The 17,477-nt window shown below is 31.4% G+C and overlaps 1 protein-coding gene across 2 annotated transcripts in view; it reads right to left on the bottom strand.

Moving 5' to 3' along the window:
- Window positions 1-7,165: 7,165 nt before the first annotated feature.
- The window catches only part of LOC143085491 (glutamate receptor ionotropic, kainate 3-like), a 42,153-nt gene continuing 31,841 nt past the window's right edge, over window positions 7,166-17,477 (bottom strand). For both annotated transcript variants that reach the window (XM_076261869.1, XM_076261870.1), the window contains 6 exons: window positions 16,608-16,706; window positions 15,406-15,537; window positions 14,739-14,942; window positions 13,378-14,210; window positions 12,133-12,325; window positions 7,166-10,082 (listed from right to left, as the gene is read on the bottom strand). In XM_076261869.1, coding sequence (XP_076117984.1) covers window positions 10,026-10,082; window positions 12,133-12,325; window positions 13,378-14,210; window positions 14,739-14,942; window positions 15,406-15,537; window positions 16,608-16,706 — 1,518 coding nt within the window. In that variant the 3' untranslated portion in view covers window positions 7,166-10,025. The remainder of the gene's footprint in view (window positions 10,083-12,132; window positions 12,326-13,377; window positions 14,211-14,738; window positions 14,943-15,405; window positions 15,538-16,607; window positions 16,707-17,477) is intronic.

Here is a 17,477-nt window from a genome sequence, read left to right as displayed (position 1 = left end):
TTAAGCCATAATGTATGTTCAAAACTGTATTCGAAAAACAAATTGGACATACAGCAATAAGCGATAACAACAGAATTACAAGATCCAGGCTTCGGAGAGGCAAATACAGAATAGAGCGGGGTCTAATATGTTTGCAGTCAACTCTCCTCTAACTCGACCCACTGGTGAAAAAAAACATTACACAAGATAAAACTATTAAAATCAGTTGAAAAGCGTTACACAATCACATGCAGTACTGACAAAAACAATATTCAAACGTGCTAATTATTACAGTGTTTAATTGATTACCTATTCTAATAACTTTGTCGAAAAGATCATTACATTTGCAAAGATCCAATGTAAATATATGGACCCTATAAATAACATATCTGCAAAATTAGAATTTCAATACAGATATTGTGTATAAGGGAAACATGAATGGCCTATTGATTTACGAAATTAATGTAACATGTAGCGGTCCTCGGTAAGGAACAAGGTTGAGAGTGTTTTATCTTGCTACATTCTTATTGAACTATAGTGGAATTAACTATTTTGGAGTGTAAAAAATTCTCTGGATGTTTTTGATAAATTACGTGCTTTTGAAAGTCCTCTTGATTCTGTTGACAGTTTTGATTTTCTACTCTTTACACTACACTTCCACACAATCTTATCAAACAAAAGTTTTCCTATTTATTTAAATGGCCGTTTGGTAAATCTGAATGCAAACATATTTGCTGCAGCGCATTTAAAGCCTTCTTCTCTAATGAGAAAGGAAATATGCTAGATACACTTACTGGAGGTGTGATGAGATGATTGAATCTGATCATTTTCTCCTTGATAATATTTATGGACGTTTCTGCAACAAATTTTATCGACAGGTATGTATTCCATTGGATAGGCACAATTGTGCCCCGTTAACAGAAGACTTGCTTTTTGTACTGTTATGAATCACAGTTTATAACCAAACTCAGTAGAGACCCGTCAAAATTGCATTTAATTGATCATTTCAACAACGCTTACAAACCTTATCTTGATGTTATTTTTTTCGTTAAATGATCAAGAATTTTCTAAATATACTGCCGAAATTTACACAAAGGAACTTACTTTTAATAAAGCAAATTAAAAACTATAATCACTGTCCTTTCCTAGATATAGATATTTCGATTTTACACTGGAAACTCCATACCAAATTTTACTACAAAAGGGACGATTTTTTGTTCACTATAGCTAATTTTCCCTTTTTGGATGGTGGTGTTCCTTTGTTTATATTTAACAACTCGTTCGCTATGCAGTCAGGGTTCTACTTCGTCAAAATTATCTCCCCATTACGCCAGTTAAATTTCACAATCGTAGAAATGAAAGCCATTGTAGGGATGACGAGCTGTCAATTTTGCCCTTGAAAACCGACAAATTTATTCGCATAGCACCATTACGATCCTTATATGTCAGTTGTATTTTAAAAGACAAATGTTTCTACTAGCTAATGAGCATCAGTTAATGATCTTGTCTGTATTGATTCAACTTAAAACTATTGTCTAATCGGTTGTCAGGTGGAATTTTTGAAAATTCATAAACATTTAAAAAAAATCTAATTAATTAAATATTTCGTGGAAGGGCAGACTAGATTTTTTACTGGTTGAAGACTATAAACCTTAGTTATCACACACACATTTTTTTTATTTTTTTTGAAGATATGCATTTTCATCATCCAACTTGAAAGACTGTTGTCAAGTACTTTTAGGCAGCAACCATTTGATTTTCGGGGGGGGGGGGGGGCTGGCTATGGGTTTTTTTTGAAAAAAAAGTTTGTTTCCAGTTTTTGGAGAAAAAAATAATTTGTTTTTGATTCTGAGAAAAAAAATTGTTTGTTTCACCCTCAGCTGCCACTATATGTAATGCTAAAATTGAAAGAAACAAAAATTGTTTTCGACTTGTTGCGAAAAAAAAATAGATTGTTTTTCGCCGCAGGCGAAAAAAAAATTTGTCCAGAGAAAAAACCATAGCCCCCCCAGAAAATCAAATGGTTGCTGCCTTAGTGAAAATAGCTATTCGAACACATCTACTCTTGTTTTTATGATTCATTAGATAGGTATTTCACTTGACCCATATATTTCATCTTTTAGTACTGTGATTTTGTTATGTTATAAAGTCAACCTCTAGCTTGATAGTATATAAAAATGATAAAATCTGAAGCGAGATGATGTATCAATTATTCTTGCTTTGTACGTTTTCAAGACAAAATATTCAACTGAAACATAAACAGGTGCACTCGATTTTCTATTTTCGATACAAGGGTTACTCATTTTTTAGATTTTTTTCTTGAGTCACATAATGGAAGGGCAGACACGAAAATTACTGAACTTATAGATAGATATGTTCTCAGTCCGTGGTAATTTTTTTCAAAAAAATCGGAGGTTATACATTTTCTACATCCAACTTGATAGATACCCATGTCGTCGACTTGATATCTAATTGTTCTGCTTAACTATGTAATAGATAAATTGAAACCTTATGCAAATGGTGTTTAAAAAAAAAAAAAACACTTCGTAATTGAGAAGAAAATTGTCATTTTATTCGTTTCTATTAACTTTTAAATTTTTTGTTACTATAGTAAACATTACAGTGAGCATTTATCGCCTTCTCTAACAAAGAGCTTCGATTCTTTTGTTCTATTTCAACTGGATTTCCGCCTGTATGTGAGTGTCTGTTGTGCCATTTTTGATTTTAGCGAACGTAATCTATGTATTACTGGTATTAAGATTTGGTTTTGAAGTTTGGTTGTACCTGTAGAAAACTTATTTTAAACGGGACAAACTCATTTTTACAGATACGATCCTGGTAAACATTTCGATCCTTTAAATAAACTTATTCTAAAAGGTTACCAATTCAACACTGTAATTAGATCATTGAATATTGTTTAATTGGTATTAATATTGATTTTGTTATCAATAAATTAAAATCAAACAAAATATTATTGTTATATACATGTAAACATTCATGGATCTTCAATCTGTCGATACATGTACCTTGGCACTGCACATGGTCATGCTTTTCTCTGACTGTTTATGACGTCTTTACACTAAATCCATTGGATGTTGGATGTGAACTGATTGATATCTAGTCTTAGAGGCATGCTTTTTTATTTGTTGTTAGTGGCTTTGAACTTGCTGTCAATAACTGTGAGTACTCTCAGATCTGTACTTAGTGTCTTTTGTTGTTGGGATATACAAGTACACAGCCACGTCCACTCTGTGTAGCATTTGTATTTGAACCATCTGTTGAGTTAAGCCTTTTTCCACTGATTTTTATAGTTCGTTCTTATGTTGTACAGTTACTCCACTATCCCAGGTTAGGGGAGGGATCCTGCTAACATGTTTAACCCGGCCACATTCTGTATGCGTGTGGCTGTCCCAAGTCAGTGAAGCCTATAGTCGCATAGTTGTAGTTAGTCGCTAAAGTCAAACTTGTTTTTCGTTCATTGTTATAAACTTCAATCGGGCCTTTGGTTTTATAATTTACATTGATGTAAATGAGAAGATGTTGTATGATTGCTATAAAAGGCCCTTGCATAACAAAATATTAAAAACTACCAGTTCATTTTAACTTCGGTAGATAGTTTATGCAAGGGCCTTAACTATCTACCCAAGTTAAAATGAACTGGTAGTTTTTAATATTTTGTTATGAAAGGGCCTTTTATAGCTTGATTAATAGTCTTGGTTTTGCTCATTGTAGAAGACTGTATAATGACCAGTATATATTCAAAATCCTTAACTAATAGACATGATATTTCCCATGACAGTCAACAGTATAAAAATCATTCAATATAGTTTAGGAATTGCATGCATATACTATATTGTTAACGTAATTTTTTTTATAAGTTAACCATTTCACAGACTGTGAATTGCAATGGTTCCCCAATGTTTTCTGAAATGGTTACACATGATAAGCTGAGGCTACGAACTAACATATAGATTGTATTGGGACGATAATTAGTCTTAGAAGAAATGTATATACAGGAAATGAGATTGCAATGCTGTTATGTATTGGATGTCTATCCTCTTAGCAATGTTTGAATTCTATCAAATATGGCCTTGTTGATGAAGACATCGGAGCTTACATATCTGAATATGGCGGCAAACAAAATCAGACAATGTCGTTAATTAAAAGTTATAACTGAAATAGTTAAAATTTAATTGTATTAAAGAAACTTAGTATAAGAAATGTCGAAGTAGCAGTCATTTGATGGGATGAAAAATGCGTGTTTTATAAAAAAGCGGCTTTTATCTGCAATATTTTTTTTATAAATTTTTCTTTCTATTTTGGAGACACAAATATTTTAAGTGTTTTCAATATCTTAGTTCAAGAGATAATTTTTATGATTAAAATCGTAAATATTTTTTTTATGTCATTTCTGTAAATACTATTATACAAATAACACATAGCTGAGAGGGTGATAACCAAGATTGACAATGCTTTTTCTGACATGGGTACAAGCTGAACTGAATTGAAAGAGAGAAATAACATGTGACTGAACTGAATTGAAAGAGAGAAATAACATGTGACTGAACTGAATTGAAAGAGAGATATAACATGTGACTGAACTGAATTGAAACAGAGAAATAACATGTGACTGAACTGAATTGAAAGAGAGATATAACATGTGACTGAACTGAATTGAAACAGAGAAATAACATGTGACTGAACTGAATTGAAAGAGAGATATAACATGTGACTGAACTGAATTAAAAGAGATATAACATGTGACTGAACTGAATTGAAAGAGAGAAATAACATGTGACTGAACTGAATTGAAAGAGAGATATAACATGTGACTGAACTGAATTGAAAGCGAGAAATAACATGTGACTGAACTGAATTGAAAGAGAGATATAACATGTGACTGAACTGAATTGAAACAGAGAAATAACATGTGACTGAACTGAATGTAAAGAGAGAAATAACATGTGACTTGATCTGAATTAAAAGAGCGAAATAACATGTGACTGAACTGAATTGAAAGAGAGAAATAACATGTGACTGAACTGATTTGAAAAAGAGAAATAATATATCTCTAAACTGAATTGAAAGAAAGAAATAACATGTGACTGAACTGAATTGAAAGAAAGAAATAACATGTGACTGAACTGAATTGAAAGAGAGAAATACCATGTGACTGAACAGAATTGAAAGAGAAATAACATGTGACTGAACTGAATTGAAATTATATTGAGAATTAACACGGACTACACAACTGAAATGATAGACGAACTAAATATGTGACTGTTATGGAAACGACAGAGTCTCCTTAAACGACATGGAATTACAAAACTTGAAATGAAATCACCAATAACCGTATATAAACAAATGTTCTCATTTAAAAGGCTAATTAAAACACACTATTGAAGATTTAGGATATAACAATGCTGGTTAATATCTTAATCATCTGGTTTAGACATGTTAGATAAAGACTAAGAAATATATTAGGTTACATTGCAATCTTTCTGGCAAAGACACGTTAGTATAAATTATGATGTCCTACTGGGGATTCTAGAAAGGGATTGTTTTTAATTAGAATCAACACTAATATCAAAAACACGTTTTCTTTAAATACCAATTTTTCTTTTTAATTTTACCAGTCAGACATCGTGACAGTAAAGATCATCCATATAAACGATCTTTTGAAGAATCAGAGTCTGCGTTTTTGTCTAAGATATATTTCTTTTTCATAGAAACCAACTGTACTGATGAAGTACATTGTTACAAAGTTTTTGCTATTTATCTATTTGTATATAGGATATCTCAAACCAAAGTATATTCATTATTTTTTTAAAGACCTATTTTTCTCGCGATAATATTTGTTTTAAAAGTTTTTTTTTATTGTCGCAATTGGAAAGTCCGACATCGTTAAAATAGAAATATGACATCCTACACACAAAATTTAACGTTACAACAGTACTTCATGAGTATGTTTGATTGCTATATAAATCACAAACAAAACCAGTCCAGTGCCAATAAAAACAATATACACAGATCTTTCTACGGTTTTAAAATTTTATCCTTTAAGCTTAGGCTTATTAGAAAATCTAACGGATCGCATCTAAATGTAAGGCCTTTAAAACAATAATATCAAAAAATGTTCACATGATTTCTTGTTTTGAACAAGAATCCTCCAGATACAGAAAAATTTCGAACCAATTGTTGTTTTTGGTATCTATTAAGTTATTAGGAGAACAAAATTAAAGCAACATTTTATAAAAGAGGGACGAAAGACACCAGAGGGACAGTCAAACTCATAAATCGAAAGTAAACTGACAACGCCATGGTTTAAAATGAATAAGACAAACAGACAATAGTACATACTACACAACATAGAAAACTAAAGAATAAGCAACACGAACCCCACCACAAACTAGAGGTGATCTCAGGTGCTCCGGAAGGGTGAGCAGATCCTGCTCCACATATTATAAATCTCATGCGTCCGAAGCAATTTTCTAGATTTACCTTCACCAGGAACACTCCAATGCAGAAACCGTATAGACACAGACGTTTGACTAACTATATGCCCACAAATGACATAAAGAAAAAAGCCAAATTCATTAAAGCTCAACATGTTTTGTATGGATACTACATACATGTCAACTGGCTGTTCGAAACAGAATGTTGACCCCTAGAGGCCATGATGCAAATCCTTATGATGCTATCTCATTGATGTTTGTTGTGAAATCTCACATCCTATATTAGTCATATCATGGGACAATTATAGACAACATAATACTTCGGTGGCCATATCATACTGATTGTTATATCTACTAATATACTAACCCTAATTTTCCAGTAGTTATATTCCATTGTTCCACGATAGTAACATTAACCTCTCTAGTAGGGGAGAGACTGATATATTGCGGTAAGATTATGCATAATAAGATTGAGAATGGAAATATGGAACATGTCAAATAGACAACAACTCGCCCAAAGAGCAGACAAAAGCCGAATGCCACCAATGGGTCTTCAACACAGCGAGAAAATCCCGCACCGGAGGTGGTCCTCAGCTGACCCCCTAAATAAAATTGTGCAAGTAGTTCATACTTTGCTTCAACGGAGATGTTATATGTACATGACCTGAAAATAGTCGCACAGATATATATCAAAATACTGGTTAACAAACAGATGAAAGTTGAACAAACAATACGAAAAATCACTTTATTTGAAATTATATACAAAGGCAGCATTAACAGTACAGAAGTAAATTGTATTAACATAAACTATAAAAGATACAGTGAAACTATAAAGAAGCTACTAACAACTCGTCACTCCAAAATATCAAACATTCTCAATCACATGTCCTACACATATTGTAAACACGTCACAATATTTGTATACAACAATAACATCTTCAATTCGAAGTTTGTTAAGAATATAAAGAATACCGGTATATGGTAGATGCATGTATATTTGCATGTACAAAAGATGAAATCACAGAAAACACTTTAATAACACGTTGAATTGCAACCAATCAACACATGAAATTATAACCACCCTTTCAACTGACGACGCTAAAAGGCATGACGATTTTTATATCTACTGTCATCTTATATCGTTCGTTTTCATAGAAATTTGTAAATAATCATTCAAATACAAACTTAATTAAACAAGCATTAAGTACAAAACAGTTATATAATGTGGAATGTCAAATAGTTTGATTAAAATGCAGTCAAATAATTCAATTCAGTAAAAGATTAAAAATGCACATAGTCTTATAATAGAAATTGCAATTTTATCACTTAAGAGAAAACCATGCTAAAAGAGGTGCATAAGGATATTTATATATTTATATTATAGAAGATAAGTTTGTTACGAAAGTCACCACTTTATACAAGCGTCTTAGGAACCACATCAACTATTCACCTACAAGAAGAGTGAAATATGGAACCACATCAACCAATCGACTACAAGAAGAGTGAAATATGGAACCACATCAACCAATCAACTACAAGAAGAGTGAAATATGGAACCACATCAACCAATCAACTACAAGAAGAGTGAAATATGAAATCACATCAACCAATCAACTACAAGAAGAGTGAAATAGAGTGAAATATGGAACCACATCAACCAATCAACTACAAGAAGAGTGAAATATGGAACCACATCAACCAATCAACTACAAGAAGAGTGCGATATGGAACCACATCAACCAATCAACTACAAGAAGAGTGAGAACAGACGAATGGTAGATAAGGTTTTTGTAACTGACCGTGTGAGAACTTCATATAGTAGTAGGTTATTCCTTCTATGCTCCGAAAGCTAGTTAAGATCATCGTTATGATGCCGCATGACATGTAAAAAGACGTGAGTGATAATTAAACAATCTTTTGATTATAACTAAATTTGTTTTGGCTGAATAAACACTGATGAGAAAAATTCTGAAAGCAGATAATCCCTGATTTCTAATGATATTTTGGATTTGTTTCCTGAAAATATTTAGTTTATATGATATTGTCTAACTATCTAGTCCTGATAATTGTCGGGCGTGGTTAAAGGGAATACGAAGCCAGTATATAAATAATCTGTTTCCAAAAATACTCTCAATAATCATTGGTACTGACACTGGATTTAACTTATGTATAATATTAACCCATATACATGGTAAAGTATGATATATTACACTAATGAACTGGATATTAACGAAGCAGTCTTATGATCGATGTTTATATAAATATATCAACATAGGTGATTTATGCAGTACTTATTTTCCAATTTGATCAAACTATTTTGAGCTGACAATTTTATATACACGAATGCCATGTGTTGTGTTGTTGAAGTAAAATGTTACAAGTCTGCAAGTCATCTTAACAATATTGCAATGTCCTTTTATTTTAGGAAGCTACCATTTGATTTTTAGGGGGGGGGGGGGCTAGGATGAAAAATTTTGTCCTGCATTTTTTTTTAGCTGTAATCTCTGTCCTGCCTTTTTATTTTTCACTCTGTTCGGTCCTGCCTTTTTTTTTTAGTTTATCCAGACTTTTTTTTACCTAAATTGTCGTCCTGACTTTTTTTTTTGCAAACGTCTCATCCTGCCTTTTTTTTTACTCGAAACTCCTGTACTGCCTATTTTTTTCAAATTTCATCCTAGCCCCCCCATAAAAATCAAATGGTAGCTCCCTTAAGATATTTAAGCTCGCTGCTGGCTCGTTTTCATATACACGTATATCCGTCTCAAATAACGCTGAATCACCATTTAATCATTCGTATTCAAACTTTTATCTTTTTGTTTTTAAATTTTTGAGTTGCATATAGGGCCGTTAATTGCATAGACCTATTTTAATATCATTACTATGCTTTAAAGAGAGTCCCCCTTTTTAAAACAATGCCACTTAACTCGTCTTACTTTAATCAATCTTCTGAACCTATTTTACATAACGTATTAGACTAAGCTCACGACGGTTATGCATAATTTAGATGAAAGTAATCATTATTTCAAATGTGGCATAACTTTTGTCGTTGAAAATCATAAAAATCAATGTTACAATGTCTTAAAAATGCAGATTAAATTACACTAGTCAGACGAACAAATTTGACTTGAAATAATAAAAAAATATTTAACGGAGTTCCCCCTTTTAACCATAATTAAAAAAAATGTTTATTACTTGGATTTTTAATCATTGACGTCTTTGGAATATTTTGCTGTCATTACATCCGGTGGGAACTCGGCATTAATTTACATAATATGTGTTAGAAATAGGTTTACATTATAAACACACATATCTAGAAGATTACAGTCGGTATAACATGTTAATAAATTAAATACATATGGAATATTTTTTAAGAATCTCAATGTCATCTTATCATGAAACATGAAGATAAATTTCTGTACACCTTCCAATTACTGTTTCATAAATACCATATAATATCAACAAATGGTCTATAGTTCGTAAGCTTTAACGATGTGCTGTAACGTAATATGTACTCTCGAGGATATTAAACATATTCTACAAGCTTCGCCATTATCTGATGAACAAAAATAGCTAGCTACAACTTCCATTATGTCATAAAAAGCTTTCTCTTTCTTTATGATTTACATGGTTTGGAGTACTGTTATTTTCCTGAAAAATATATAATGTACATGATGTCTAATATAGCTACTACTAGCAGTAATTGTTCATTAGAGGCATGATAAAATGTGATTATGAAATCCATTATGATCACGAAGAAAATATATTATATTTATGACTTCGATGCGTATATTTTTTATCTACTTTTTTAAATGATGATAAGGTTTCCTTTGCCTTTTTAAACTTGTGTAATACTTTTGAATGCTCATACTGGTAAGTAATTTTAGCCATTTGAAAAGGTTTTCCCACTAACTTGGCTTTCACAAAAAGCATGTTACTACCAAAACATCTGAAGATGAATTTACATTAAAAAAAAAACCGACACAATCGGGTAGAACACTACGTATTAGCTTATATCAATGTTTATTAGAACGAACACAAACGAGGCGTTATCTAAGAACATTACTAAAATAAACATATATATATGTACTATACACGTATACAAGTTCATATACATCATTTGCTTTCACATTTTTGGGTTTGAGCATTTCTGATAATGGTAAATCTAGAAAAAGCGCCACGGACCCACCAAGTTTACAGATGTTATTTTTAATTATCATCATATATTAATATACATAGATGTATATACTAATGAAGCGATGGCTGTATCTCATTTTTGATACATCAATTTAATGAATGATTTCATTCATGTACATAAATACATCACAATGTATTAATTAGCTTAGTTCCATTCAACAAACCAAGTCATTAATGCAAATATGAATAAATGCATCGTTTATATTTTTCTGACATTTCAGGTTTAGCTAACTTGTATATTTATATGTCTGTGTGTGCAGTTTGGATGATAATAAGACGAACTCACATTCTGTCCCAAAGCGGAAACTAATGAAGGTAAATTTGTATTTTATTGCGGTCAGTCACATCAGAAAGAACGACAAATGACACTTGAGTAATGAATTGTCTGATTGTCTTTGCATATTGATTGTATGAAATGCGACACTTCATTTGTTTTTCATTGTTTTGTCTTATTTACTCTATTGTCCAGTCTTATATTAGGAATTTAAGGTCAATTTTTACTGTCGCCGTATCATATTAGTTGTTTATTGTTCATTTGTAAAGTCAATTACTAATGGGATATTGGTTCTATCAAAATGGAACGATATTTCCAGAAGGATATTCCCCCGTATGTGTTTGAAAAGAAGGGTATTGTACTTGTCAAAAAGAGGAGGAACGAATAAAAAGATGTTAGAAAAATGTTATAATATTTAAATATTATTTTGTTGCAAACGCATAATATGCAACCCATGCTTCGAATTAATGTGCAAACTATCCGGATGTATTCACTTGTTTAAGTGGGACATCTGGGGAAATGAACTTTACTGTTCCTCATAGTGTTGTTCTTGCATGTTGTCCCATGTGAACTAATTCCATTTTCTACATTTTGAATAAATATTAGAAGAAAAAAACAGTACTTTTTTAAATGCTGTTTTGTAGATTTCCAACTTTACAATATTCAAATGCTCTGACAGCACAATATGCATTCATTGAATACTGTATCATTTTAATTAAAAGACAGTGGCTTTTTTCAAAACTACCTGTACCCTTTTTTATTGGGAAAATATGCGTCATTTTTATCAAATTGGGAAATTTATAATGAAAGATGAATTTGACTGGAACTTCAATTTGCAGACCTCCTTTCAAGTAGTAAACCCCTATTTGAAATAAGACCCCTTATTGTCAGTGATGATACATAAATAGACCCTCAAATCTGCACATATAGTCATTTTAGGCATGAAAATGGTTTAAATGATTGTTTTTAAGTTTGTATTCATGCACAATTACTACTGAGACATCACTGTTTGGGAAAAAAGTTGTCTTTTTGGGAATAATTTTAAGCCATTTTTTTCAAATTAGGATTCTTCTCCAGGGAAAAAAGCCTCTTTTCTCCAGTAATTTAAGGCAAACAATATCACTGAAAGAAGAGTTGTTGGTCGATTAAAATGATTATGCATGTATGGAATTGGATGGTTTACCTTTCATTATTACATTTAGTGTAAAATTTTTATAGGGTAAATCTCACCTTTCGTTTTTGGACTTCTCGTTCTCGATTTTTACAACGTTTTGAGAAGTATTCAAAAACACAAGCTATTGCTGCACAAACAATACCTCCCGATAAAATGAAGAAAACTCCCGCGACATTTTCAATTTGAAGCTCTGATGTTTCTTCTGCAGATGGTTTAGTTACATCTGGGCACGTTCGTCTAGGCCACCATCTGAAAATGTAATTTTATTTGTTTCTAAGTCATCTTTTTTCTCTGTTAAAATATGTTTACGTTATGTAATGTATAGTATGGTGTTCACAATTCAAAACATTTAGTTTAAATTTTTACTATGTCTTATTTGCATAATGTCAATAGTATAACAATGCTATACATGTCATGTCTTTCTCTTATGTCCTTTAAAAATGTATGCATTCACTGTAGTTTGAACACCAAAAAGATCAATAAAAAATTAAAAAAAAAAAACATTTAGTTCAGCACTTGGGTTGGTAAGAAAAAGTCAATGGTGTATCATGTTTCACAAACAAACTTGCTGTCAACCAGTATAATAGTTTTGCAACTGCATGTATGTAACTATATCAAAGCCTATATATTTTGGATTAAGAGAATATAAATATATCTGATAAACCAAGATATAGATAAAATACAGCAAACTTTCACAAATCATTGATAAACAAAAAAAAAAATATATATATCCTGTTCCTTATTCTAATCATTTTATAATTTCTTAATAAAATTGTCTGAATAAAAATTTTGGACGAAACATGATATAACAATAGAACATGATACATCACCATCAATGTGTCAACCTAGAAGTTTATGGTTGCCAATAATAAGCAAAATATACGAGTTTACAATATAATATTAAATATTTCATTTTGACAGATCTCATAATCCATGCTTTCTCTGTACAATTTGATGCACACATTCTTGCGATTCCGAGTAAAACGATATTTTCGTGAAAACACAAAATAATAAATTAGATGTCGGAAATAGATATTTCGTCTTTACTGTAGGCATTAGAGCTGCGGAAAGTGACCGAAGTATAATATTTTTTTCTGCAATGATTTGTGTTCGCAAAATTTGTGCAATATGATATATTGCATTGGACAATAGTCCCCAAAATAACAGCAAATAACCAGTAACATTACTTTTTACTTGTCACCAGCATGTGGACTAGATTAGCTTAACTTTGCTAGTTCCTTTTACCTTCGTTGCTGTTCTAACATAAAATGCTACTACAATAAAACATGACTAAGTCTTACTTGTTTTCAAGTTGATGCAATATACTTGCATCTCCTAATTTCAATATTGCCATCGATAACTCTTCCCTATATGTTGCTCCTGGTGGAACTCCAATTCCAAATCCTTTTGGATCAAAATGAGGTCCAATTTCCATGAACTCACAGTCTTTAATTGTCATATACTTATTAACAGCTGTATCCCAAAAGAATGCGTAATTCCCTTTTTTAACCTTGTTAAAGCCAACACTTGTATTTGCAACCATTGATTCTTGGGGGTCTATTTCACTCATCTGTGCCCACATTTTTGCAAAATGTTCTATATCTGTATTTTTGAAAAATTGCATAATGCCACTATCTACCACAGTACCATATCTTATAGTAGTTTGTGATGCTAAATCTGTCACTGACTTTATAGGAGTATTTATTTTTTTCACAGTTAAAAAAGCTGCCAAATTGGCTGTATAAGAAGAAATTAAAATCAAAGCAAAAAACCACCAAGCACTTGTGAGTATTCGTCCTGGAAGAGTTGAGGGTGAAGCTTCTGTGCTACCCTGAAGTAATGATCCGAACACAAACCAGAAACTTTCTTTAAATGATATGCCTGGTAAGTCTTTACTATGTGATGCTCCAACCTTTTCAAACATATACAATACAAGACTCACAACAACAAACGCACCGAACGTACAGAACCATACTAAGGGATGTAAGGGATTTAAAAATTCAAAATAGGATCTTTCTGACATTGGTACTTTCATTAACACACTGATGTATCTAGTCATGAAAGGTTTTGTAAAATCGACAGCTTCTTCCCTCAGAGAGTTTATACTAAGAGGAGCCACAGACATTGTAGCATTCTGAAATATAAAAAAAAACTTACTACTTATGTCATTTCAAGGTAAAACTTTATGTTGTGTAAATTATGGCTTAATCGTTTTATGTCATATTTAATGACTCAGCATTTATGGTGTTCGCTTCTCGGCACTGATTTATTCCCCCCCCCCCCCGAGTAGACACTTAATTAAAAAATTTTCAGAAAAAAGTCCTCGTAACTTTTTATAAGACATCTGTTTTTAATTTCCGGAAACCTCAAGTCTCATTTATATTGCCAATAAAATACTTTTAAAAGAATCCTTTACAAACATTATATATATGTATAGAACTCATATAACATGGACGGTATCAATTTGACTGCTCGAGACACATATTGTCTCATCAGTGATGTACGAGACAGATAAACACTATCCGTATTTTATGCAGAATTCAAGTTCTGGTTGCTAGGCTGGTAATACCCTCGAGGACTGACAGTTCAAAAGGAGAGGGATCGATTCTGTGGTCCAAATAACATACGGTCAAATTCAATACTAGTAATCTTTTATACATACTCCTTTCAAAAGTTCTCCCAGCATTCCATTCCATTCTCCATTTTTCTCTTTTGTTCCAAACTTGCCATCATGAACAAGGTATATTTCAAATTCAAAGTGAAGCATATTGGCTATTTCTGTGATAAGGTCAACTGAATAGCCCTCAAATCTTTCATTGCCGCTATATTTTTCATGATCTTTTTTGTGCATAGTGAAAGGTTTTTCCTGTAAATATTATAAATATTATAAAGGACAATTGTATGTTTTTGTTTTATGTTTCATATGTCTACAACTTTATAATTCAAATTACAGCTGGTTCTATCCACTCCCTTCTTTTTACTTGCGAGTGAAACAATTACAGTGGTCATTAATATTATCTTTTGACATGACTATTATTTTATTTATAAGCATATCTTTTGACTTACTTTAAAAAAACTATACCTTACCATAAAAAGAGCAATTGTGGTATACAAGAAGATTCAACTGACAGAATAAATATTTTACATGTATTAAAATACTAAAGAGTAAGTCGATAAATACAGATACATATCTAAATACGACTTTTCCGTGGGTTGCCTTTGTGCCAATACTAATTTAATATTTCCATTCATATGTTATATTCACTTGCTAGTAGTTTATATAATCAGTATGCAAATAGAATACATTTCTCTAAACACTTCCCACTCACCTCAATCATGACTATTCTTGCTTTTCTTCCCCTCAAAGGAAATTGTGTCGTTTTATTTCCTCTTTCAATATTTTCAGTCATTTGAAGTCTCGGAATAAACATTCCATCCTGGTAAGAAACCCAGCGACCAATCTGATAAAAAATAGCCGGATAAATAAGCATCAACTTTGACTTGTGATATATTATGTTTAAACATGTTTCTTTTTATTTTTGATTATTATGTTGATAATATATGTCATTATACTTTTAAAAAAATATATTGTGATATCTTTTTTTTGTAAATTGTAATATATCTTTTGTATATAAATGTTGAATAATTGAATAAAGATAAAAAAAAATAATTAAAAAACCATGGAAATGTCGAATTTAAACCAATTAAACTCCAACCAAAGATATAAACATACAGTAAGAGTGCACTTTTGTTAATTCTTGAATATTTTGTGCGTGCCAGATAATCGGAGATCATGTAACTAGGATAGCACATGTCCCTTTCTCTTCGTATATTTAGTTCTTTGTAGTATAATATGTCTTCGAATAAACTATGATTGTTTCTATGGGTAGTATATTTTGAATTTAAACATATCTTTATTTAGGTTATTAATGTTATATGAATGTTGAACACAACAACTTATACTGTTTTCATAATCAACACTTATCATATTCGCTGATTTTGAATAACAGAAAAAAAGGGAGTAAAGATACCAAAGGAACAGCCAAACTCATAAATGTAGAATCAAGTATATACATATTTATCAACTGAATACTGACGTTCTTGTATACTTTTCAATGGATGATAGATTGCTATACACGTAATGTTAAAATACGTGAACGATACATATACTAGTAGTAAGTGTGTGCCTCTATTGAGTGGATATATTGAAATTTATAAATTTTCTCAACTGAAAATTTTAAAATAAATTTAAAAAAAGACATATAAAAAGTATGTACTTCCCAAGCCTTTTATCTGATCTATCTTCTATAGGAAAATATAAAAACCCAAAAACAACTAAGGACCAATGATGTATTAATATCCGACGAGTACTATGACTAAATGGGAAATTAAAGAATGTGTTATATGATGACTTTGTAATGAAGAGTTGGACCCTTAATTTAGAATAAGCTTCTATAAATACAATTATTGTCAAATAATTAAAAATAAAAACGTTATAAATCTTGTTAATTGCAAATCAATTATATTTTACCTTGAGAGTCTCAAACATCAAGTCTTTTTTTCGATACTCTGGCATAGTAGTATCTTCAGTTGTATATACATTGACTTCTTCGCTATCTCCAAATAAAGACTTAAAATAAATCAGCATTGATATTACTAAATAGATATTTTTTAATTGGTTACCCTTTGATAAAAATGTTGTTAATGAAAACCAATCATCAAATGAAAATAAAAAAAAACCACCATATTATCATTGCTTAATAGTTATACGATATAACAACCGTAAACTACTTCATTGACTTATTGTTTCATATTTTCAAGTCGGGGCCTGTTTTATAACCGACTATGGATTTTATTCATGATTGAAGTCCTATGATTGCTTACATTCACTTTAAATGTCCCCATCCAAATGCATTGATTGGCCAAAAAAATGGGGGTTCCAACCCACGGACCCCCTGGATCCGCCAATGTATTATGTCATTCTTTCCTGTTGATGAATTGCTAACAAAAGTAAAATTTATTTGGTATAGGCAGCAAGAATCATACTGTTGAGCAAGAAATGTGTACTGTTTGGAGCACCAAGAGTTACCCCATGATATCTTCTACTTTACAACGTTGTCACAGTAGGTTGTTATTTTTTCTATTTCATTTTATTTTTTGCTATGTCTTATTATGCATGATGTACTATGAAACATTGTGTAATTTTTAATAAATTTTCTCGAATTTTTCCAGGGTATGATCAGTCCTTTGCCGTCGTATGCATTAGATATTTGCACCTGCTGTTAAAAATTTTTGACTCGATAAATAGAATAGCAGTATTCGTTCTTGACACACAAAAAGATATTTTTATGGTTAATCAACAGATCATAAACCGGCATATTTGCCATCTACAACTTTTGAC

This window comes from Mytilus galloprovincialis, chromosome 8 (assembly GCF_965363235.1).
Source record: "Mytilus galloprovincialis chromosome 8, xbMytGall1.hap1.1, whole genome shotgun sequence".
Lineage (NCBI taxonomy): Eukaryota > Metazoa > Mollusca > Bivalvia > Mytilida > Mytilidae > Mytilus > Mytilus galloprovincialis.
This window is presented reverse-complemented; position numbering and strand designations above follow the sequence as displayed.